Source organism: Echinops telfairi, unplaced genomic scaffold (genome assembly GCF_000313985.2).
Source record: "Echinops telfairi isolate 266 unplaced genomic scaffold, ASM31398v2 ScPeMD7_3533;HRSCAF=4204_0, whole genome shotgun sequence".
NCBI classification, from domain to species: Eukaryota; Metazoa; Chordata; class Mammalia; order Afrosoricida; family Tenrecidae; genus Echinops; species Echinops telfairi.
In genome coordinates this window covers 62592764-62615979 of record NW_022107431.1, presented here as the reverse complement: position 1 = coordinate 62615979, position 23216 = coordinate 62592764, and the positions used below count along the sequence as shown (strand labels likewise).

General features: G+C 42.1%; 1 protein-coding gene across 1 annotated transcript in view; it reads left to right on the top strand.

Annotated features, from left to right (window-relative positions):
• Positions 1-8235: 8235 nt before the first annotated feature.
• ARHGAP18 (Rho GTPase activating protein 18) overlaps positions 8236-23216 on the top strand; it is a 140679-nt gene continuing 125698 nt past the window's right edge. Inside the window, exon 1 of the mRNA XM_004702222.3 lies at positions 8236-8411. Coding sequence (XP_004702279.1) covers positions 8299-8411 — 113 coding nt within the window. The 5' untranslated portion in view covers positions 8236-8298. The remainder of the gene's footprint in view (positions 8412-23216) is intronic.

Here is a 23216-nt window from a genome sequence, read left to right as displayed (position 1 = left end):
ACTGACGAAGAACTAATTAAAATATACCAAGAAAGAAAAGCTTGTGTTTTCCAGTCTAGCCTGTTGTGGCATCATGCCCTGTCTCCAATGTCCACCCTCATCATTCCCTGGGGATCTTGCTACTCCCCTCCCCTGCTGTTCCGCTGCACTCCCCCAGTGCTTTACCTCAGTGTGGTAGGGTCAGATCAGGTGCAATTCCCATACTGTGTCACTGGTGTTGTCCCCCACAGGGCCATGGGTCAGTGAGGGGTGTTTCACCAGTTTAAAAGACATTTTTGGTCATAGAAATTTCCCAAAGAGCACACAAAATAAAATCTTTTTCTTTAATGTCATCTGTGTGGTTGATCATTAGAATGGGGATGTTGGTCAAAATACTTGGGATATCTACTCTAGATTACTGTAAAATATCACAAAAACACCTTCATTTTCCTAGACCTGTAAAAAAAATTATCCTTATCATCTTTGATAGCCATTCATTAACTTTGGTCGCTCTACACTTGCCTTTTCTTGGATCTTTAGATGAGTTATTTGTCCTTTGTGGTTTCAGGTAAGCCTTGCATGTTGTAGTAAAGCTTGTAACTACCCATCTAAGACACAGGAACAGGAAGAGGAAATAGACTATGTGGCTAATTACCACCTTGAAAAATGAGCACCTTTGCCATGAAACCAGAAGAATTGAATAGTGTCTGTCTACTCTTACTGAACATTTTGATCAAAGATCTTTTGAAGAATCCTGATCAAAGGGGGGAAAGTAGAATACAACATTAGTGCTCTTGAACTCCAGACTTGCTGGAACCGTGGAGCCTGCGTAAACTCCTGAAGCTATTGTTCTGAGATCATCTTGAAACCTTAAACTAAAACTACCCCCTGAAGTCTTCTTCAAACCAAGAAATCGTTTAGCTTCACTGGTAAAGAATGTCCACCTTGACCATTGGGTTCTTTAAAGGTCTGTCTAAAGGGGATTTCAAAAAGTCCCTTACTGTTTTAACCCATTTTTATCTAAATGGGTCTTGAAGGTCCTTTATATATGAGATCAAATTGACAACAGCAACTCAAAAGATTAGATAAGAACCTCACAGGGGCAGAAGGTTTATGTTAATGGGGATGGAACGCCCCAGAAAAGGAGGGGGAGAGTAGTTGCGCAATTCAAAGAATGTAAAAAGTGTCACTGAATTGTATGTGTAGACACTGGAACTTGTGTATGCTTCACTGTTTTCTCAACAGCACCTTTTTTTAAAGAGGATGTCCATAATCGTGGTTTCATTTCTATCAGGTGTTAGGCATGATGCATCATGATTTTCTTGCACCGCTGTGCTGTGTAATCTTGCACAGTAGTACTGTGCTACACGACCCCTGTAATTTGACATAAAAAAGAAGTTTCAAAGTGCCAGAAGAGAAACTGATATATTTGTGCCTGTGTGAATGTTAATCGCCATACCATTGCATTTACATCAATATTCCATTGAATGAAGCACTTTAGAGTTGCTGTAGATAATTTTACCTCGTGAATTATTCGTATAGTTCTTTTCATAAAAGCAATGAAGTCAGTACCAAGACACAGTAACTTTGATCATATTTAAGGGCTCTTGCTGGCTGGGCACCCAAACCTGGGTTCTCGTGTCCTGGTTCTGACCCCTGAGCGCGCTCATAATTCTTGTCTCTAAAGTGGATATAATTCCAATGACTATCGCAGAGTTGCGATGATGAGACTCATTGTGTTATATCTGGCAGAATGAGCTTCCAAGATTAGCTCTTAGTGTTTAATGGTAATAAACTCTCCAACTGGAAGAAAGGTCTTTTCCAGATGTTTGCCAAGAAGTCTAAATTAGCAATTGTCGTTCCAAATTATCCCAAGCATGTACAAAATAGCTTTGAGAATAACAGAAATGTTTATAACATTATCTGGAGAAAGGGGAAAAGCTTATTCCTTGCTGCTCTGGAGGGCAGAGCTAGTAACAATAAATGACATTTCCAAGAAAGTCGATTCAGATTCTACATACAGAATAATTCTCAGGCATTACCCAACACAATATGGGTAGCTTGCAAGCTCCTGAGCCATATTCCTACAACGGCACGATAAAACACAAGGTAAGGAATGTCAGGATACTTCCTTTTCATTGGTCAATGCTACTTTATAAATCTAGGTGTTATCATCTATGTAAAACTTTAACTTCACAGTTGATGATTAATGTATCCAAGTTCTTATTATTGTAAAGTTGGTTTAACTTTACAAATTGAAAGGTTACTTTCACAAGGCTGTGTCACTAAGCAGCCTTTCCTTCATCTTAGAGAATTTATTGGAAGAGAAACATTATCCCTTTAAAGCACAATAAATCATTTAAGAAGGATTTCAAAAAGCACATTTAGTCCATTGCAATGTTGACGCCTGCTACTGTGCTCAGTATAATGCCACATTTCTGAAAAGAGTCTGACCCCTAAATCAAGTATGAAAACCAATTCATAAACTCCTTCGTACAGCTAAGGCTTTCCCCCTATTTATTGTTAAATGTGGTTGTCCAATTGCGAGGCCTCAGTGCTATCTCCCACCTCCTGTTTTTAAACAGCTATTTGGGTGCATCAGTTCCTGCTCCCTTTTCCCTTCCCATGCCAACTAGTGCACTCTGTTGAAAGGGAATGGGTGCAATGAATGTGTAAACGGACTCGATGCTATTAATTACTTCTTAAGATGCCTCATAACAGGAACGTGTTCGGCGTGCAGTCAGTAGCCTGGGATATTAACAGCTTTGGGTTCTCAATGCTTGTTTACAAAATGATTACAGAAAGGAGTAAAATTGTGTGTTTTCATAAAGTCTATCTTGAGGTGAAAGGGTGGTGTGGTATAAGGGCGGGACCCATAAGAGTTCTTGGTAGGGCTTGGAACGTGGAGTAAAACAGCCTTTCAAAGGGAAAGATAGGTAGGAAGGTTTGGTTCCCTAGGGCCCCAGAACATTTCTTGAATCCATTTATTCACATTTGAAGCTGTGTGTCCTGCTGCAGAGCCCTACCTGCTGTCTGTCCACGACAGGCAAATCCCTCAGCCCAATACAGACGGAGATTATAGAGGAGAGGAGAGGAGAGGAACCCAGAGAATTTCTATGTACTTCAAAGCTGAACAATTAGAGTTCAAATGATAAGTATTGGAAATCTATGAAATCAATTTGAATCATATCGTAGTCTGTCTCTTCAATATTAAAAAGCATGGTTATTTTGAACCAAAATGTTAATTTGAACTGTAAAATATTTACATGCCAGCCTATATATTACATGCTTTGTTACTAAGTAAGTAAAGGGAGTAATTAGACAAAGATATAATTTAATCATCATGTTGGTTAGTGCTGGACTGAAGGCCTCTTTTTCCTGATTTGGGTCCTAAGAGTTGGCATGGCTCTGGCTGCTATTAAGGGTGGATGGCCCTGGTACATGGAAGACACAGTAGAGGGAAAAATAGGAGAGAATAAAGGGGAAGGATGAAAAGAAGCTGAGGGAAGTAAGGAAAAAATGAGAATTGCGTTGGAGAGGAAAAACAAGGGGAAGAAGACTTCAAAAGATGAGAGTGCAGGCTTCCACTGCGAAGGTAATGATTTATGTAAGAGGGTAAAGAACATCATAGAGAATGTATTAAATTAAAGTATCCAAATGTACACCTATTGGTACTTTTGTTTTTCTACCTATTTTTTCTCGACACCCGGTCTATATTCTTACAAAAACAGTGCTCTATGTCTCTAACCCTTTCCCAAAGAGTATATTCTTCAATAGACACCTGGTAATGCAATAGCAGTGTTAGCATCCTTGTGAGACACAAATCATGCTTGTTTTAAATATTCTTAGAGTTTGGGGAACAACCAAAAAGTTTGAAGAGACGTGATGAGGCCCATAGGATGGATGTGATAAAGCTTTGCAATGGAATTCTCTTAGGACAACTCTTGCTACCTGCAGGGACAGTGAATTCTTTCATGTGGTCCTTCCAGCCAAAGTCTCTGACTCCTACCAGACACTTTCCTTGCAGGGGTCTGGTAAGAAGGCAGGGGAAGATCCTGACAAGACTCACTTGGGAGTCATTGTGAACAGGATTCCCTGGAGAGTGCCATCCTGCTGTGTATAAAATGAGCCCTCTGAGAACAGGAAGAGGGAGTAGAGTGCATTCTCTGGACCAGAAAGCCCTTTGTAGATCCTCCTGGATCCAGATGACAGCTATAACATCAGAAGAACAGTAACAGAACAAGGAGCCAGAGCCTGGAACAGAGGGATGGACTCCCCACCCCACAGAATAAGTAAAGCTGAGTGAGTGCTTGTGTGCAGGAGGCTGGCTTGCAGAATAGGATGTCTCTGGGCACTTAACTGGGAAGCTGGGCTTGCTGACTACAGAAGTAGAGCTGAGCGCCTTCTGGCTGAGGCTTATTAGAGTTGAGTGCCTCTGGACACTTAACTCAGGAAGCTGGGCTTGCTGATCCACAGACCTTAAGCTCAATGCCTTGTGGTTGAGGCTTACAGCAAAGTGGTGTGCCCCTTGGGTGTTTATTAGCAGATTTGCCAGAACTTTGTAGCATGTCCTAATATACAACCCAACCCTGAACATTTCTCACTAGCATTACAACTGGTTAACATCATTAATAAAATTTTAATCTCATATTTTGTCTGGGAGTCCTATGTAGCCATTGCAATGGGCATTAGAACCTAGAGATAAAATAGGAAACACTAAGTCAGACAACATTACAACATTACACAGATGCCTTGCTGTGATGGGGGTGTGGGTGGGAGGCTGGGCACAACTTTCTGGTCTTTTCCTCACCACTGCAGTTTTCAGTTTTTCTTAAAGCGCTCCGTAGTAGCACTGCCATGAGTAACCTATGTCCTTTGAGAAACTTTATCAAGATTTCCCTTTGAGAGTCCCAGAAGACAAGTCATCATCATCTTCTGAGTTTCTCTTGGCAGATCCCCTTAAAGAGCCAGTTTAGATTGGGCTTTTTAAAGGCTCCCTTATAATACTAAGGCTTATGACAGAACTTGTTTGCAGCCATCCACTAATCCCAGGAACACATGTCAGCATGCTTGTTTGGAATGAACTCATGTATGTATGAATTGGAGTCCCCAGTAGCAATATTTTTTGACTCTCTTCCCTTTTCATTGCATTTCAAAGTAGTCATATATATATATTTTAAATGTGAATGCATATGGGATCCTTCTATCATTTTTCCATGTAAAATTATTAAAAATTAATGACTCATATTTTCCATTGTATTTACCTGTTGTCTCTCTGTCCTATATTATTGTTTCTGAACATGTGATGAAATCTACTTGACTCATGTTACCTATATTAATGACAAATTTTACTTCATTCTTTAGGGATACATATTCTCTCAGTTATTCACTCATTCAACTCTCATTGAAGGCCCACATTGTGGAAGACATTAGGTTAGAACTGCAGGCGGGGCAAGGAATGGCGGTGGCCCTCTGAGGTCATGGTATCTGGCAGCTAAGAGTAGCAAAGTTTCATATATGGGTAAGGTACCAAGGGACTGCTGGGAAGTTTGGAGCTGGTTGGTTGACAATGGGATCCCAAACCCACCAAACCCAGCTCAGTGCCCTTGAGTGGAATCCAACTCATAGTGACCCTGTAGGCGGGATAATACTGCCCTTGTGGGTTTGCAAGACAATGTCTCTTAACAGCAGTCTAATGCCTCCTCTTTCTCCCAGGGAGCTGCTGGTGGTTTTGAGCTACTGACCTTCTGATTAACAGCCTAACCTGTCACCCACTATGCCACCAGGGTTCCTTCAGTGGACCCAGAAAAGGTTTTTAAGCGTACAGGGTCATTATAAGGACTGAACTTGAGTATGCTAATAACATGGAGGGTAATCTGAAGGGGACAAACAGATGTGCTAAAAAGGTTATGGCTTTGATTGCGTTTGAGCTGGTGGCAGTGGTTTTTAAACTTCATATTGTTAATTAGGTAAATGTTTACAGATCAGATCATTAGTTTTACATGCAACACTTCATTCATACTTTTTTGGTATGTTTTCACATCTTTAAAAAATTATTAAAAGAGCATTTTATTGGGGGCTCTTACAGCTCTTATAACAATCCATACATCAATTGTCTCAAGCACATTTGTACATATGTTGCCATCATTGTTTTCTAGACATTTACTTTCTATTTTGCCCTTGGTCTCAGCTCCTCTTCACCCTCCCTGACACTCTGTTTCAGCTCATCACATTTTCTTTCAACCCATCCATTGCCAAGGACCCTTGGTGGCAGTAGTGGGTTTAGTGTTGGACCCACTAGTCTGTGTATCTATTCAGGTACCTACTTGCAAATCATCACTCTAGCCAGATTGTGACTCATCGCTATGGCTTGGTTGCTTTTAGCCCTTGCAAACCTCCCAGTGTCATCCCCTGCCTCCTATCTACTAAGCGCCAGCTTATCACATATTGCCCTCCCCTGCACCAAACTTGACCTTGTTTATCTCCAGTCCAGGACTTCCCCTCCCTCTCTTCATTTCTCATCTTTGGTACTATCAAAGAATATTTCTTTTGATGTGAAGACTTGTTCTTTACTTTTTATAATAATGGTCTCATACAATATTTGCCCTTTGTGACTGATGAGTTTTATTCAGCATAATATCCTCCTAGTTCTTCCACGTGTTTTGAAGATTCACCGTTGCATGCAATAGTATTCTAACATGTGTATGTACCAATATGTATATATTCCAATGTAGGACTATTTTAATAGCGAAGCTAAGACATGATCTTAGTGCCCTGCCAGTGCTGTGGCAATGGGAAGAGAAAGCCCTATATATAGGTAGACAAGGAGGAAAATAGATATAATAGAAAGGTTATTACAACTGAGAGAACTTGATGTACAAATGAAAGTGGAAATTTTAAAAAATAAATTTTAGGTTCTTCAGATTCTTTTAGGAGCTTCAGGAGTATTTAAGTATTCTTATCATCTTTTAAAATATGGAAAAATAAGCAGCATAGTTATACACTGAAAAACTGTTTATGAAGAATTTTATATAGCTCACTGCGTTGTAAAGGGAACATTCAACAACAACAACAACAACAAATTGAGAATTTGGAAAAGAGTAAAATTATTACGGGAGGGAGGATAAAATGTAGGGTAGTTTTTATAGTTTTCCAGTGTGTTTCCAGATCTGTAAATAGCAATGGCATAGCGGTTGAACAATGTAATTTAAAATTCTGTTCAAAACCAGTTTCTGGAATTTACCAACCCAAAATCCAAACCCACTGCCATCAAGTCAATTTAGATTCATCAGAACCCTATATGGGGTTTCTGAGTTTGTTACCACAGCAAATATCTTCTCCCTCAGAGCTGCTGGTGGGTTTGAACTGCTGACCCTGTTGTTCAGCAGTTTTGTTCTTATCCTACAGAGCCACCAAGCACCTACTGTGCTCTCAGACATGTGGTTTAGCCGGTCTTTCAACTGCACTTTCTTTATACTCTATAAAATGCGAATGCTAATGATGCCTATCTCACAGGGTGTGTGTGTGTGTGTGTTAAAGAGAGGAGAGGGAGAAGTGATTTGGGTGAGATACTAGTTAAAAGCCTACCATATTAGAAGACGGCGCTCAACAAATCGTAGGAACTACTGCTATTTTCTGCATTCACATCTAACACTCTTAGTGTCTGTGTCTTCGGAGTACTGAGGGTCCGTTTGTCATGGGCTTTTCTCTGAAGAGTACATTCCAGAGTACGTGGTGGTTTTTATGAGAACCATTTTAACAGGATACAAGAAGCAGGAAGCCGTCTCTGGGCAGCTGCCCCACTGTTTTCTCTGCAAGTTCCTTGGTTTTTGCTACACTTGTTTTAATGCCGGGCGTGAAGGGGTTAATAAATGCCCTTGCTCAAATTGCAGGAATTAGCAGATTATCAAATGGAAATGGAAAGGTGGGGGGCGGGGGTGGTGGGTAGAATGTAAGTGGAGGCTTTGGACGTAGCTTACTGTCTCCTAACCAAGACAGCTTGTACTTACATTAAGGTTCCGAGTATACAGTTGGTAGTTTAATCAGATCGGAATTACTAGGGACTTGGGGAGCCACAAACTAGTCCCAGCCTCCCTGACTGACACTGGGATCGCCCCGGGTTTCCACAAGGCTGTGAGTCCCAGCTTCTAATTGGAGCGCCCTGCAGCCCTTCACCGGGAGAGACCCGCCCCTCTCTGTGTCGATCGCTGGCCGGGAGGAGGAGCTGGCAGATGCTAATGAGCGGAGTTGCCAGGCAAGACAGGAACTTCTCTTTCCTTCTCTTGTCAGTATCGCAGAAATTATGCCCCTTCTCTCACCATGAGCTGGCTCTCCAATTCGCAGGGGGTTGTGCTGACCGCCTACCACCCCAGCGGCAAGGACCAGGCCGTGGGGGCGAGCCATGCCAAGGCAGGGGACGAAGACACCTCCAGGTAAGCCCTGGCATTGAACAAAACAAAAACCTCCTTATGCACCAAGACAGGAAAAGTGACCGGGAAGTTGGTCTGGGGAGAGAGACAACTTGGGCAGGTAAAGTTAAATCCATTGCAGCAACTGAACTGTATGGCTTTTTAAAAATGTGTTTCTGGTCACAACTCTAAATCTGAAATATGAAAATAGCCCATGGGATTCCTGGTGCAGACGGGGAGGAACGCATGGCCCTGTGGCTATCAGACTTGTTGCTTAGCAGGTGCATTTGCAAATGCTGGAAGATCAAGTGACTGTGTTTGAAACACTTCCGAAGAGGTGGAATTCTTGAATGGGCTCTGGGTACAGGCCTTGGACTGTACCTTGGGCAAGGCTGCCAAGAGCGCGGGGAGGTGGCGGACTGTAGCGCTGTTGTTGTTGGTGGTGTTTTTGTTTTGGTTTGTTTTCCTTCTCTCCTTGCTGAAGGAACTTCTTAGGCAAAAAGCACAAGACACTAGCCTGCGAAATATCTTTCACAATGTTTTGTAAAAGTATGCGGTTTTGTTGTTGTTTGCCCCCGGGGCTTTCCAGAAGAAGTTTCTGTAAGGAGGGTCTGGCAGGGGGTTACTGCTGAATCACTTTAAGGGCGCAGAGGGCAAATGTTCCTGAGACCACTGCAGTACAGAGTGCCTTTCTCTCTCTCTCTCCACTTCATTCTGCTTCCCAAGGGCCCCTTTCCCTCTTTCCTCTCTTCCCTTCATGACCTTGCCACTGGCACAGCATTTTAACCCCCAGTCTGGGATTTCAATGTAAACGCTGACCTAAACCGAGCAGTTTAGGAAAGCAAAGGCTAACCTCAGAGTTATCAGTAAATAAGCATGCTTCCTCCTCAATGTTTAATGTGATAATAAAGCCTTCTTTGTTCTTATGTGCCTTGTATCTCTGCCTTCAGGGAAGAAGAAAATGCCATTTTTCACTTTGTTTAAAAAAAATCTCCAAATATGGAGGTGGGGTCTGGGAAAGTCAAAGGGATGGCTCTGTGCTAGACCCTTAGGGTGACCTCCACTTTTTCCCCCACATAGCAGTCTAAGTATGTATTCCACTGGGTTAGTTCATTTCTGAGGATGAAAGAGAATTATTGCTTGGTCTTTCCTTCATGTCCATGATAAGGGAATTAGGTTTGTTTGTTTCTTTTCCCTGTGAACAATAGTGAAGTGTTTCTATCCACTGTACTGCCTTGGGAACCCTTCAGCAGTAGGAAGCCTGTAACAGTAGCACCCTGGCAGTTGGGGCTGCCAGAAATGTGCATGCACACTCAGCATGTTCTCACATGACCTTAAGCTGGGATGGGTGGGCCCAAGGATCTGGATCTTGGATCTGGGCTCGTAAGAGTCTGATGGACTTTGAGGGACATTTACTCTGGACCTCTCATTTAATTTTGAAGACTCGTTGTTGTAGAGCTGCAGGTGTACGACTTTGCCTGCTGGCTGCTTCCTCAGCTCTGGAGACTGGTCAGCCTGTGTTTACAGTTTTGCAGCTTGTTGTGGGTGGCCTAGGGGTGAATGGGTTGAGAGAACAAAAGAGGAATGGACCATGCTCAACCATGCTAAAGCTTGGCAAAGAGGCAGGGTGGGCAGTTTCCTTGGGGTTGTAGCATCAGGGGTCTGCTCCCAAAAGCCGCCCTGCCCTCACACGCTGCCATATTACTAGCACATAAACCAGTTGCCTTATGTGGATGAAGACTAATGGTGATCCATGTATATCCGACTAGAGCTGTGTACTGTAGTGTTTTCAACGGGTGCTTTTTTATACATAGAAGTGTCTCTGGGTGACACCCAACCTGCCTTTCAGTTAGCAGCATAGTGTTGACTATTTATACCACCTGGGGATCCCATCTCGGGACAATGTTATTTTATTTGACTGAATAAGATAGGATCCTGGCTTGAAGACTCCGGCGGGGGGGATAAGAAAGAGGGAGAGGAGTTCTCATTATATTTCATTCTTAAGCATAGACTCATATATCAAATAAGCTTATCATTATTTGGGGAGGAATCTTGTTTGCTTTGAAAGGCTTGCAATATTAGGGATGGGTAGACGGAGGAGAGCTTTTAGAGTCAAATAGAATCCAAAAAAGAATCAAACTACACTCCGTGCTATTGAGTCAATTCTGACTCCTAGCTACCGTATAGGACAGAGTGGCATGATCCCTTTGGGTTTCCAAGGCTGTAAGTCTTTACAAGAGCAAGCTACCTCATCTTTCTACCCGAGAGTGGCTGGTAGATTCAAACAGCTGACCTTGTGGTTAGCAGCCCCACATATCACCCCCTCTGCCGCTAGGGCTCCTTTCAGATGGAGTCAGTATTACCAAGGAATGATGGCGGTGTGTGGGGTACGAGGTGGGAGAGGTGATCCTGGTGTACAGGGCTTTACTCTAGCTGATTGATCAGCTGGTGATTTGGCATTTTGGAGGTAGATCCACAGTGTAGGGTTGATAGCTTTTTAAAATAGCTTTTAAGGCAAAACAAGCAAAAAGAAACAACCAATACACTTTTTAAAAGACATAGCTTTAGACTGTGGGCTCCCTCCCTATTTAAAAGTGACCTGGAACCAATTCTATGGCAATGCGTTTGGGGTATCCAGAGGAAGTGCCCGGAGCCCTGGGACCCAGTGATTGAAGTATTTGACTGGAAGGTTGGTGTTTTGAGCCCACTTCTGGTCACTGAAAGAAAGATGTGTCAATAGCCTTGTAAGCCCTGTGGGAGCAGTTCTGCTTTGTCCCCTATGGCCCCTATGAGTTAGGATCAACTCATGGGCAGAAGTTTGTTTAGAGAAAATGCAGAAGTCTCAATTTTATCATAAGATTTTGTCTCTTCTAAATTATGCGGGCTGAGCAAATAATTCAAGAAGCTGGGTCATGTGAAGAAGACATGGCATTAGGAGTTACTTGTGAAATGCAGGTGACACAACCTAGCTTAGGGGTTTTAAATACTTACTGATGACAGTCAAAGCCTTTAGTATGGCTTACACCCTACCATAAAGAACACCAGAGTTCTCATAACTGGACTCAGAAGCAACATTACCAAAATAAATGGAGAAAAATTGGAGTTGTCTGGGCTTCTGTTTTACCTGGATTCTCAATCAAGGCCCATGGAAGCAGCAAAGAATCAAATGCTGTATTGCATCGGGCATCCTTGTTGCCAAAGACCTCTTTAAAGTCACTTTGAGGACTAAGGTGTGCCTTAACCAAGTGATGGTAGTTTCAGTTGCCTCCTATATAGCCAAGAGCTGCAGAATGCAAAAGGAAGACCGAAGAAAAACGGACACCTTTGTGTTATGATGTTGCTGAGGAATCTCATATTTACCACAGAATTCCAGGAGAAGAAAGGAAAATTGTCTTGGAAGAAAAGCAGCCAGAACACTCCTTCCAGTGAGGATGGCAAGATTTCTTCTCATGCTCTCTGGAGAAGGGCATAGCGCTTGCTCAAGTAGACGGCAAAAAACGAGGAAGACCCTCAGGGAGATGCTGGCACAGTGACGGCAACAATGGGCCAACCACAGCAAGGCCGAGAGGAGGGTGAAAAAGCAGGCAGGGTTTTACTCTGTAGTAGACAGGCTCACGGTGAGATGGAACTGCTTTGCTGAACCTTTAGGACAACAGCAACAAGTAATACGCACTTTAATAACCTATTTAGTCAAACTTAGTAAGGTGCTCTGTGTTACCTGTTGGGCTGCTAACCAGAGGTTGTCGGTTCAAACCTTCTAGTCACTCTGAAGGAGAGAGATGAGGCTTTCTGCTCCTGTAAAGAGTTAAAGTCTAGGAAACCCACAGGGCCACTTCCCCTCTCTTCTAGAGGGTTGCTGTCAATTGGAGTGGACCCAATGGCAGCGAGTTTGAGTTCGTTTCATAAAATTATCTAATATGTATTTTAGGAGTCCTGGTGGTGTATTGATCTGCATGGTCGTCAGTTGGAAAACACCAGCACCTCCTTGGTAGAAAGACTGGGCTTTCTACTCCTGTAGACAGTTAACAATCTCAGACACCCACAGTGGGTCAGCTTTATTTGCATGTTAATTTTGAAATGAATTTCTTAGTATTTCCCTTTGTAAAGCCAGTTTTCAAAGAATTCTGAATTTTATCTATTCTTATAATTCCCTCTTGACTTCGTCACTATTTTAAGAAAAACGATGCTGTTGTTTGTTTTATCCTCCCCCCAAATCTTTTTATTGCGAACTCATACAGATATCGTATCGTATCAATTACATCAAGCAGTATTGTACAATTGCTACCACAGTTTGAAAACCTTCTCTTTCTCCTTGCATGTCTTGATATCATCTGCCCTTTAGTTCCCTGCTCCCCCAGGCTGTTGGGTTTTTTTAAAAAAATCATTTTATTAGGGGCTCATACAACTCTTATCACAATCCATGCATACATCAATTGTGTAAAGCACATTTGTACATTCATTGCCCTCATCATTCTCAAAACATTTCCTCTCCACTTAAGCCCCCAGCATTAGGTCCTCATTTTACCCTCCCTCCCTGCTTCCCTCTGCCTCATGAACCCTTGATAATTTATAAATTATTATTTTGTCATATCTTGCCCTGTCCAACATTTCCCTTCACCCACTTTTCTGTTGTCCATCCCCTAGAGAGGAGGTCACATATAGTTCCTTGTAATGGGTTCCCTCTTTCCAACCCACTCTCCCTCTACCCTCCCAATATCACTACTCACACCACTGGTCCTGTAGGAATCATCCGCCCTGGATTCCCTGTATTTCCAGTTCCTATCTGTACCAGTGTACATCCTCTGGTCTAGCCAGACTTACAAGGTAGAATTCGTGTCATGATAGTGGGAGTGGGGAGGAAACATTTAGGAACTAGAGGAAAGTTGTATTTTTCATCGTTGCTATGTTGCCCCCTGACTGGCTCGTCTCTTCCCCGAGACCCCTCTGCAAGGAGATCTCCAGTGCAGGCTGTTGGTTTTGTATCCTCCTTTCATTCATTTGATAAGTGCTAATTGCCAAGGAAATCCCCCCTCCACATTAGATATTTTAATCCTATAAACCCAGCTACCTACGTAGGATTGCTATGAGTTGGTATCGACTCAATGGCAGTAAGTTTTTGAGTTTAGGTAAGCTTATGCCTTCGATAAAGAAATCTTGGACATCTAATGTGTAAGGTCTTACTTTGTGGATCCCATTTGCATTAGGTATTGGATAAAGAGAGCCCTGGAAGAACCAAGAAGCACCCATAGCCTGCTGATAAAAGCCTTGAAAAGCTAGACTCTTCAGTTAGCCTGCCTGCCTTCCCATGGGGTCATCAGTCTGTCCTTGGAGGATCTGCCTCTGGTCTTTGTCACTTGAGCTTCCTCATCGTACTGACTTCATTGGGAGAGTGAAGTGGAGCAATCGATATAAAGCCCTAGACCAGTCCCAGTTCTTAGCTGTTACTTTCATAAACTTTAGATAAAATAAAATACATTTTTGAGCTTTAGAACATATTCTTCTAGTTTGAGTAGATTTTATGTAATTTTGTTAATATGTTAAAAATTGTGACCATGGTCCATGTGTTTTAAAATTCACCAGGATGTAAGAATTCAGGCCTCAGAAAGTCCGGGAGAATGTCCTTTTTGTCCTTGAGAACATTTATGGTTTGAATGAATGACAGCAGCACAGAGCAGGCCTGCCTAGGGGTCTGTAAGCATTTTTATGACAAAATGGAATGTGGTGATCTTCTTAGATCTTTTGGCAGCCAGACTGCTTGTTACCTCCACAACTCCCCTTCTCCATTCAGAGCTGCTTCTCCCGGTGTGTCCAGGGGGAAAGGGCTGGCATCTTTACATGCTTAGCCACGCCCTGAATTTTGTCAAGTCTCACCCATTTCTTGGTTCTATAAACTTACTTGAAAATTCAGTCATTTTAAGTGTAAGTCGTGCGCTCTTACTACGTTTGAATGGTCTTCGGATTGTGACTCACCTGCTCCTGAAGAGGCGGGAGCTTTGAGCCTATCCAGCAGTGCCTTGAAAGAAAGACCTGGCAATCAATTTCTAAAAAACCAGCCACTGAAAACCCCATGGAGCAGAGTTCTCTGACACAAATGGTGTCTCCTTAAGTCAAAGATGATTCAGTGGAACTGTATGTCAGGTAGTTCTCAGGTTGCGAGGGCACCAGAACAGACACCTGTGTATGTCTTGTGAGGGAAATGGGCGTGCAGAGTGGAAAATAGAGCTGCAGCAGGCCAAGGGAATGGTGAGCGGTCTCAGGGGGAAAGGTAAGGTAATAGTTTTCCAGGCAGAGAGGGTGCAGAAGCCTTGAGCTTGTATGAGCAAAGAGGGCAGGCTGGAAGGAGAGTGGGAGAAGGCCTGGGGGGCCAGGTGGGAGCAACCAAGGAGGGGCAAGTAGACTGCTAGCCTTGCTGACCACTGGAGGACATTGGTTTTCACAGGGCAGGGCCAGGTGTGAGCACTGGAGGGAAGAGAAAGTTTAGGTTTAAGAAGTCCCTTTGGCTGCTGGTCTCTACCTGGGAAGTTGGAGCAGGAGCAGATTGGGTAAGTAAGGTAAGCATGGTATTTTCAGGTATGCTTTGCCAGCACCGTAATTCAAATGAATCGATTCTTCTTTAGTCTTCCTTACTCGATATCTACTTTCATATCCATTGGAGACAATTGAAAATAGCATGGCTTGGGTCAGACACACCGTAGTGTCTTCAAAGTAACATCTTTGCTTTTCAACACTTTCAACAGGTCTGGTGCAGCAGATTTACCCAATGTAATGCACATGGTCTGTCCCTGTTAGGCACTATAAATTTGAAAATAGACTTTAATTATTCAGGAAAGTGCTGTGGAGTTGGGTGACAAATGCCAACCATGCGTAGAAGGAGGGGCTTTGATATGGTGAAACAATATGACATTGTTCATTCTATAGACTAGTAAGTAAGCACAAAGATATCAGTGCTTGCCTTGTTTATTGAGTCATCTGCCCTTGTCCCAACATCTAAAGCCTATACCAACAATAACCAAGGTACTTTTAAAATCTAAACTTGCTTACTGAATAATCTGATACTGAGTTGCATTTTCTACGGGGTGAAGCCAATGTTGTCATTGTGTAAGGCTGAGTTGAATAGAGAAACAAATCCAGTCACACTCATGTATGTGTAAGAAAGGGCTTTTTTTTTCTTTTTTAAATAGAAAAGCAGGAGCTTTATATCCAGGAGTAATTATATATCAAGAAAACACCCCAGCCTAGTCCAACTCAAATTCATTAACTCTGATAGGTCCTTAAGTCCCTCTTCAGATCCATGCAGCCACAGGCAAGGACAGAGTGCAGGAAGATCACAGGCCGGCGGGTGCAAAGTCCTATGGATCCTAGGTCGTATGGAAACATGGCGGTGCTCCTGCAGCTGTCAGGACGGCCAGTAGGCCGGCAGATGAGGGCAGAGAGGAGGAGGCTCCCTGGGCCCTTCTTATGAAAAGGCCACGCCCACAAGGAGGCACCATTGGCTATGATCTGATTGACAAGTTGAATACCATCCTTATACTTTTATATATATATCAAGTTGACATGAAATTAGTAACTACCACAATCATGGACAAGAGTTTCTGTGATTTTGCTAGTAGATATATCAAACTGTGACATCTTTTAAAGTTAGAGCTGGTAAGATTTCCTGATGTGTGCAATACGAGCAATTGAGATGAAAGATTACTGCAAGTTTTTGGTGCACAACAATTTGTCATGATTACATTCCCATGTATGAACTAGGGAGGACTTACTCCCAAAAGGGTACATGGGGGAATGGGGTGGATGGTGAGTTAGACATGATCCAAAGCAAAGTTGTGAGCAAACAATTTAGAAACCCATTTTTGAGAGTAGCATGTAGGGCAGGTCATGACTGTCTTTCTTGACGAGGTTAAAATTTTTACACAAATCAGACAAAAATTAAATATATATATTATAGATATAGTCTAGCATTAATAAGTTATTTTCATCAAAAATCATGTATCTTCTAAATTGTGGATATTTTTGGTGAAGGAAAGAATGGTAATGATTTTTATAATGCGGCTGTTATTTGTGAACTAACATTTCCTTGTATTTTCCCCTTAAAGCACGTGTTTCCTCATTCTAGTTTTACAGAGTTGAGTGACAAATACATTTCTTTAACTCTGCCCTTATGTGTAATTGTATCTGCAGTAATCTATTCCTTAAATTCTGGCCCAAGTACTTTTGGTAAAATATTCATTTCATTTACTGTGTTGATTATTTTAGAATATGGTTTTCATCTATATCTTATTTGTATTTTTCCTTTGACTTATTGAAGGGCCACCCAGTATTCGAGCTGAGCAAGTCTTTCTTTGGAGGTAGTTGATGTTGGGTGCCATCGAGTTGGTTCTGACCCATAGGAACCTTATGCACAATAGAAGGACACCCCGCCCACATCCGCACGGCCCTCACCCTTGTTCCCATGCTTCGGTCCACTGTTGCAGCCGCACGGTCGAATCCATCTCTGTGAGGGCCTCCCTCTTTTTTGCTGTGTTTTCACTTTACCAAGCATGATGTCCTGCTCCAGGGACTGGTCTTTCCTGACAATATGTCTAAAGTATGTAAGACAAAGTCTTGCCTTCCTAGCTCAAAGGAGTACTCTGGCCGTACTTCTTCCAAAACAGATCACTTTGTCCTTTTACCAGCCCATGGTACTTTTTAAAAAAAATCATTTTATTGGGGGCTCATACAACTCTTATCACAATCCATACATGCATCCATTGTGTAAAGCACATTTGTACATTCATTGCCCTCATCATTCTCAAAACATTTGCTCTCCACTTAAGTCCCTGGCATCAGCTCCTCATTTTTTCAATATTCTTCTCCAGCCCCACAAATTAAATGCATTAATTCTTCTTCGGTGTTCTTTATTCAGTATCTGACTTTCACACGCATATGAGGTAATTGAAAATACCATGGGTTGCGTCTGGGGCACCTTAGTTCTTATAGTAACACCTGTGCTTTTCAGTGCTCCGAAGAGGTCTTGTGCAGCAGATTTACTTAATGTAACTCGTCTTTTGATCGCTTAACTGCTGCTTCCCTGAGCATTGGTTGTGGACCCGAGCAAGATAAGCCCTTGACAACTGGAACTTTTCCTCCATTTATCATGTTGCAGTGTGACTTTTTTTAAACGACCTCATCGGAGGGCTACAATTTTTATGGACCTGTTTAAAGTCATCTTTGTGGAATAGTTTGCAAATACAAGGATTTAAAACATAAAAGAAAGAAAGCACCCTCTCCTTCTCCGCCCCCCCCAAATCCATAAAAACAAAATCCTACCAAAAGCTTTGTTTTCTGTGGCACACTGCATTTTTCACAGATGCACTGTCCACCCTCATTTTAATTGGGGCTTGCACTTAAAGTTTATCATTTCTCCCTTGTGTGCTTTACTTTCGCAGTACCTATCAGACTTTGAGAACATTGCTGCAAAACGAGCTGTCAAAAATTGACAAGATGCACATGATCGCTACTGGCCTGTGTGGTTGTTAGGCTTAAATGGCATTTAATAACTGGGCTATTAAAAATGAATTAGACTTTTTCCTCTCGTTTTGAATCCCCCTATAGCTGTCAACATTCGTTTTATCCAGACATTAGAACAAGAACCCAGCTTCTTAGAAGCCAAATCCACAATTATGGAAACAGAAGTCCCATGGGCTTTCTGCTCATTCTCTGTGGTTGGTTCTGCTCAAGTCCCTAGAAGACTGCCTTCTGGTTCCTTAGTTGTATCACGGAGAGATCCCAGAGCTTCAGAAACTTGAAGCCTTAACGTGTGTATGCTCCCACGCGTGTGCACGTATGCACACACGCTCTTGTAGGGTGGTGGATGTTGCTGATGGTGGTGGTGGGGAGGGTGGTGGTGCTGAAAGAGGAGGTGGAAAGGGAGAACTGAATCATCTTCACACTTGATCTGGGGAGGAAAGTGGTGGCCAGGCATGATGAACTCTTCTCCCGAAACTCTCCCTTTAGGGAATTCCTATCCTGGATGACGCAAAACTGACCCAGAGCCCTCATGACATCCTAATTCTTTGAGATGGCATGGCTTCTTGGAAAAGTTGCTGTGTTTTCTTTTGAGAAGAGGAGTTAATGAGAAATCAGGTTCTTTGAGAGTGGGGATGCATAGAGCTATCATGTGAAGATTGGGCAGAGGGAGCATATGGTATATTTGGTTCATGTTTTTTAGAAGTTTTATTGGCATATAATTCACCCGTCATACATTTCAATTGTTAAATCATTCTAAGAAGAGTTGTACAATCATAATCACAAACAATTTCAGATCATTTTTTGTTTTTTGTACACATTGTTATTAATTCCCTAATTGCCCTTGTCTTCTTCTGCCATGAAAACTCAAAACTCAAGAACAACAATCAAAAAGCCCTTAAAACTCACTTCCATCAAGGCGTTGTAACTCCTGGTGATCCATAAGACCAGGGTGGAACTCCCCTGTGAGTTTCCCAGACTGTCACTCTTTACAGGAGTAGAAAGCTCCGTCTCTCCCACAGAGTGGATGGTGCTTTACCCAAAGAGACCATTAATCCAGTCACAGTCTCTGTAGATTCACCAATCCTGCATTTCAGGAAATGCAGAAAAACATACCACATTTTTTTTCTTAAACTAACAACAATAACAAAGTAAAACAGAAATACTTCAATTTAAAAGAAACAGAAATTATTAAAAAGTTGAGCAAAGTTCAAATGTGTCAAAAAGGAGGTCAAATGATAAGGTGTTATATTTTAACTGCAGTAATCCACTTCCCAATATACTGTGCATAGTACCAAGGCTGTTCCACATCCCTGGTCTATGGCAGAGGGGATTCACCAGAAGCTTAATCCACATGTATTTCCCCTTCATTTTTTTTTAATGGAAACAATGGGTCAAAAGGGAAACCAAATGACAAGATAATACATTTTAACCTAACTACATCTGCCATAATTGACTTTACAATGCTCTCTGATAATAAGGCTCTTCACTTCTCTCTATTTTCAGAAGGAATTCACTGGAGGCTTAATCATGTATGTATGCTGCAAAGTCACTGTTAATCCATAGCCTTCTCCAAACCAGGTGTGCACAATTTAAGCTCTTATACCATTCCCGCCTGCAGATTTGTATTTCATTATTTACAATCCTTGGTTCACACAAGCTGGTATGCTTCTTTCATGTAGACTTAGTTGATTCCTAACTTAGATGGCAGCTTGCATGAAGGTAAGCCTTTAAGACCTCAGGCACTGTATTTTCTGATAGCCAGGCACTATCTAGTTTCTTCACCATTCTTTGATATGGCACCTTATCTTCAGTGATCTCTTCATGAGGGTGTACATCCAGCAGGGGCATGTCATAAGAACTAATTGTTTTCTTATATTGGGGCTAGAATTACGTGCAAGCCCCAAGCCCATTCATACCATTTTGATAATTCTGATGACACATTTTCTTGACTTCTCTGTTGGTTTGAGTTGGTTTAACCTTTTCTGTTTAACCAAATTTTTGCTTAACCAAGTTTAATCTTTTTTGCAAGAAGTAGACAGGAACTATGGAAACTGGGTTTTGTTACTACTTTGACTATGTACAGAGTCCTGGTGGTGTAGTGGTTATGTGTTGGGCTACTATCTACTAGGTCAGCAGTTCAAAACCACCGACCGTTCCTTGGGAGAAAGATGAGGCTCTCTACTCCCGTAAAGAGTAACAGTTTTGCTGTTGCACAGGGGCAGTTCTACTCTGTCTTATAAGACAGAAGCATAATGCACCTTATCTGGAGTTTTTCCCATAACTGTGTTCACTGTGTATTTAATTTCTGTGTTGTGAGTTGGAAGCATCATCTCATTTCCACATCCTGTTTGGGGAATTGCTTTTTGACTATAAAGAACAACCCCTAGGTTGCAGTATAGAAAGTGGGGTTTATTGTAGGATTCTGAGTCGACTGGAACCAGAGCAGAAAGCCATAGGACCAGAGGGCTTCTCAGACTTCTTCCTCCAGGGACTACTGGCATGGGTGCTGCTCATAGAATGTTGGCTCTCTCTGTGAGACTGCTTTGTTCTTTTCCTACCCACGGCCTGTATTGTTTTGTCATTTCAGTGTGCACGTGGCTCTGCTGCCCTCTATCCTTTGACACTCTTAGTAGTAACTGGCCCACCTGTTTCCTAATTTCAGGAAACAGCTTCACAAAGGATCTGGCTGTTCCAGGCAATCTTTTTTTCTTCAGGCCATGGTAAATCCCCAAGCAGCCTACAAATGATCTCTATTGGGTTCTGTAGAGCAGCTTCCCATAGAGGGGGTGTGGCACCCTTGCTAAGATGTTCCTTATCTGTGACTGGGTATAACAATATCCTGTCTGTTTCATGAGGTGAATTACTAAGGACTGAACATGGAGCTCTCTAGAAATGCACATTCAAGATACAACTGAAGACGATTATCATGAAGTTCTCTTCTGGATGGTGTCTTAAAATTCCCCCAGACATCTCCCTTAAGCAGAGTTGTCACATTGAGCTTGCAGTTTAATTTACTTATTATTTTCTACTATGTACTAAGATATAAGTCCCCAAGAATCTTTTGTCTTTTTTATGCTCAGGCCTTAGCAAAGTGCTTGGCCCACTCTCAGCAGTTAATAAATGTTCAATGAGTGAATGGCTGCAAAGAGTTGTAGGGGATTGGGATCATGCTTGCAGCTTTTGGAGCGAGACTGCCTGAGTTAGAGTTGTGGTTCTGTCATTTAATGGCTCTGTAAGCAAGGAGGCCTGGTGGCATAGTGGGTTGCATATTGGATTGCTAACCTCCAGGACAGAAACCAACAGCTGCTCTGAAGGAGCAAGATGAGGAGACTTTCTACTCCTGGAAAGATGTACAATCTGGGACATCCACAGGGGGCAGTTCTGCTCTGTCAGGTAGAGCCACTCCGATTTGGAATCAACTTGATGGCAGTGCATTCAATTTATTCTTTGAAGCTTGGGCAAGTCACTTAACATCTCAGGGTCTTGGTTTTTTCAGTACCTAAATTTTAGTTTCCCTGTAAATATTAAAAGAATCATTATGTGGAATGGACTTAGAAAGAAGCTTTGGTGATGTATTAGCTTGGTAGTAGCTTGGCTGCTACCAAAAACCAGCAGTTCACACACACCAACCCATCCACGGAAGAAAGATGTGAAAACTTGCACCCATACTGATTGCTACCACCTGGAAAGCTCCCTGGGCAGTTCTCCTTTGTCCTGTCTGGCTGCTGCTATGAACTCGATGGAATGAACTCAATGGCCATGGGTTTTGGTTTTTAATGTACATCACATATAGGAAGTGAAATCTGCTTTCTAGGACACTGAAAGGCCATCAAAGACCTGTTAGTTAATCAATTTGGAAAAAGTATGAATACTAGAAAGCATTTTTGAGGACAATTTGTAAATGGTTTAAGAAAAGTTAGTGTTTGATTTAGTATGTGGATGATCTATAACTTCCTTATTTAAAAGATAACAATTGGGGATTAAATTATACAAATGCTTCAGGTTATTTTTTATTTCCATAACTAATAAAAATACCAAAGCACAGCTTTGAAAAAGACTAATCACTGATCACACTACCATCAAGTTGATTCTGACTCATAGTGACCATACAGGACAGGGTAGAACTCCCTCTGTGGGTTTCTGAGAATGTAACTCTTCACAGTAGTGGGAATTCTCACCTTTTCCCTTACCAGTATCTGGTGGTTTCAAACTGCTAACCTTGCTGTTAGCAGCCCAACACACAACCATTATGCACCAGGGCTCTAAAAGCTTAGAGGCATTGAAATCTTGTTGGACCCAGGTGATTATTTTAGATAGCCTTTAGGGTTGAGTTTGGACAGAGCTAAACTTGTAAATCATGTATTTTTAAGAAAAATCACAAGGTAGGGTAAGAGAGAGTATTTGATCATGTTCTTCAAAGAGCAAAATAGACTATAGGTTATTTAAATACTTTTAGGTAGTATACCATGGTGATGATAGTAAAGTATTTTAGAAAATGGTCATTTGGGGCTTATTTTCCCTTCTAAATACATATCTATGTACTTTATGAACAGTGATTAACCGCAGAAGAAAGAAAGGTTTCTGAAACAGAACTAAGTGATGTCCATGACATAAATCTGAGGAGATACGCCTTTCCACCTAGTTCCCTCGCTGACTCCTTGCTTGGAACAATTGTTCCCTGTCCCATTCCCTTCCCATTTTGTGCAAATTTTGGAAAACTGCCCTGGTAGTGTTTCCCTTCATCTGCTTCATAGATAATACATTTACTTTAAATGTCGGCTGTGCATTACTTACTGGGCCAGCAAACACTGAGAATCCGTACTCTGCCCTCTTATTTCCTCACAAATCCCTTACTTCACCTGCATTCCTGAGTCTCATGAACCAGGCAACTCCTGCTTACAAGTAGACGAGCAGCTCCTGGTTCGCTTTTACCGCCAAGAGCCTGAAAACCTTTTCGGTGGAAATAGGAGAAATTCGAGGATGAGATTAAGTGGTGAACTGGAGGGAGGAGGTGAGTCAAGTGTCAATTAAAAATGCACAAGTCCTTTCCACAGGGGGAAAACGCTTGTGAATGTTATTGAAACGCCATAACCTTGTGAAATCTTCTAAGTGGCCATATAATGGTTAAAAAAATTTCTTTCTTTCTTCTTCCTTTTCTTTTCTTTTCTTTTCACTATCCAGAAACTTTACTTGCAGCATTGTTGCTAAGGGAAAATATCCTGTTACCATCAAGAGGTATAGAATGAAAATTTTCAGACCCCAATAAAATCTTTAAGTAACTTGGGGATGATGGAGCCATGCTGTTTTGACGCCCCCCCC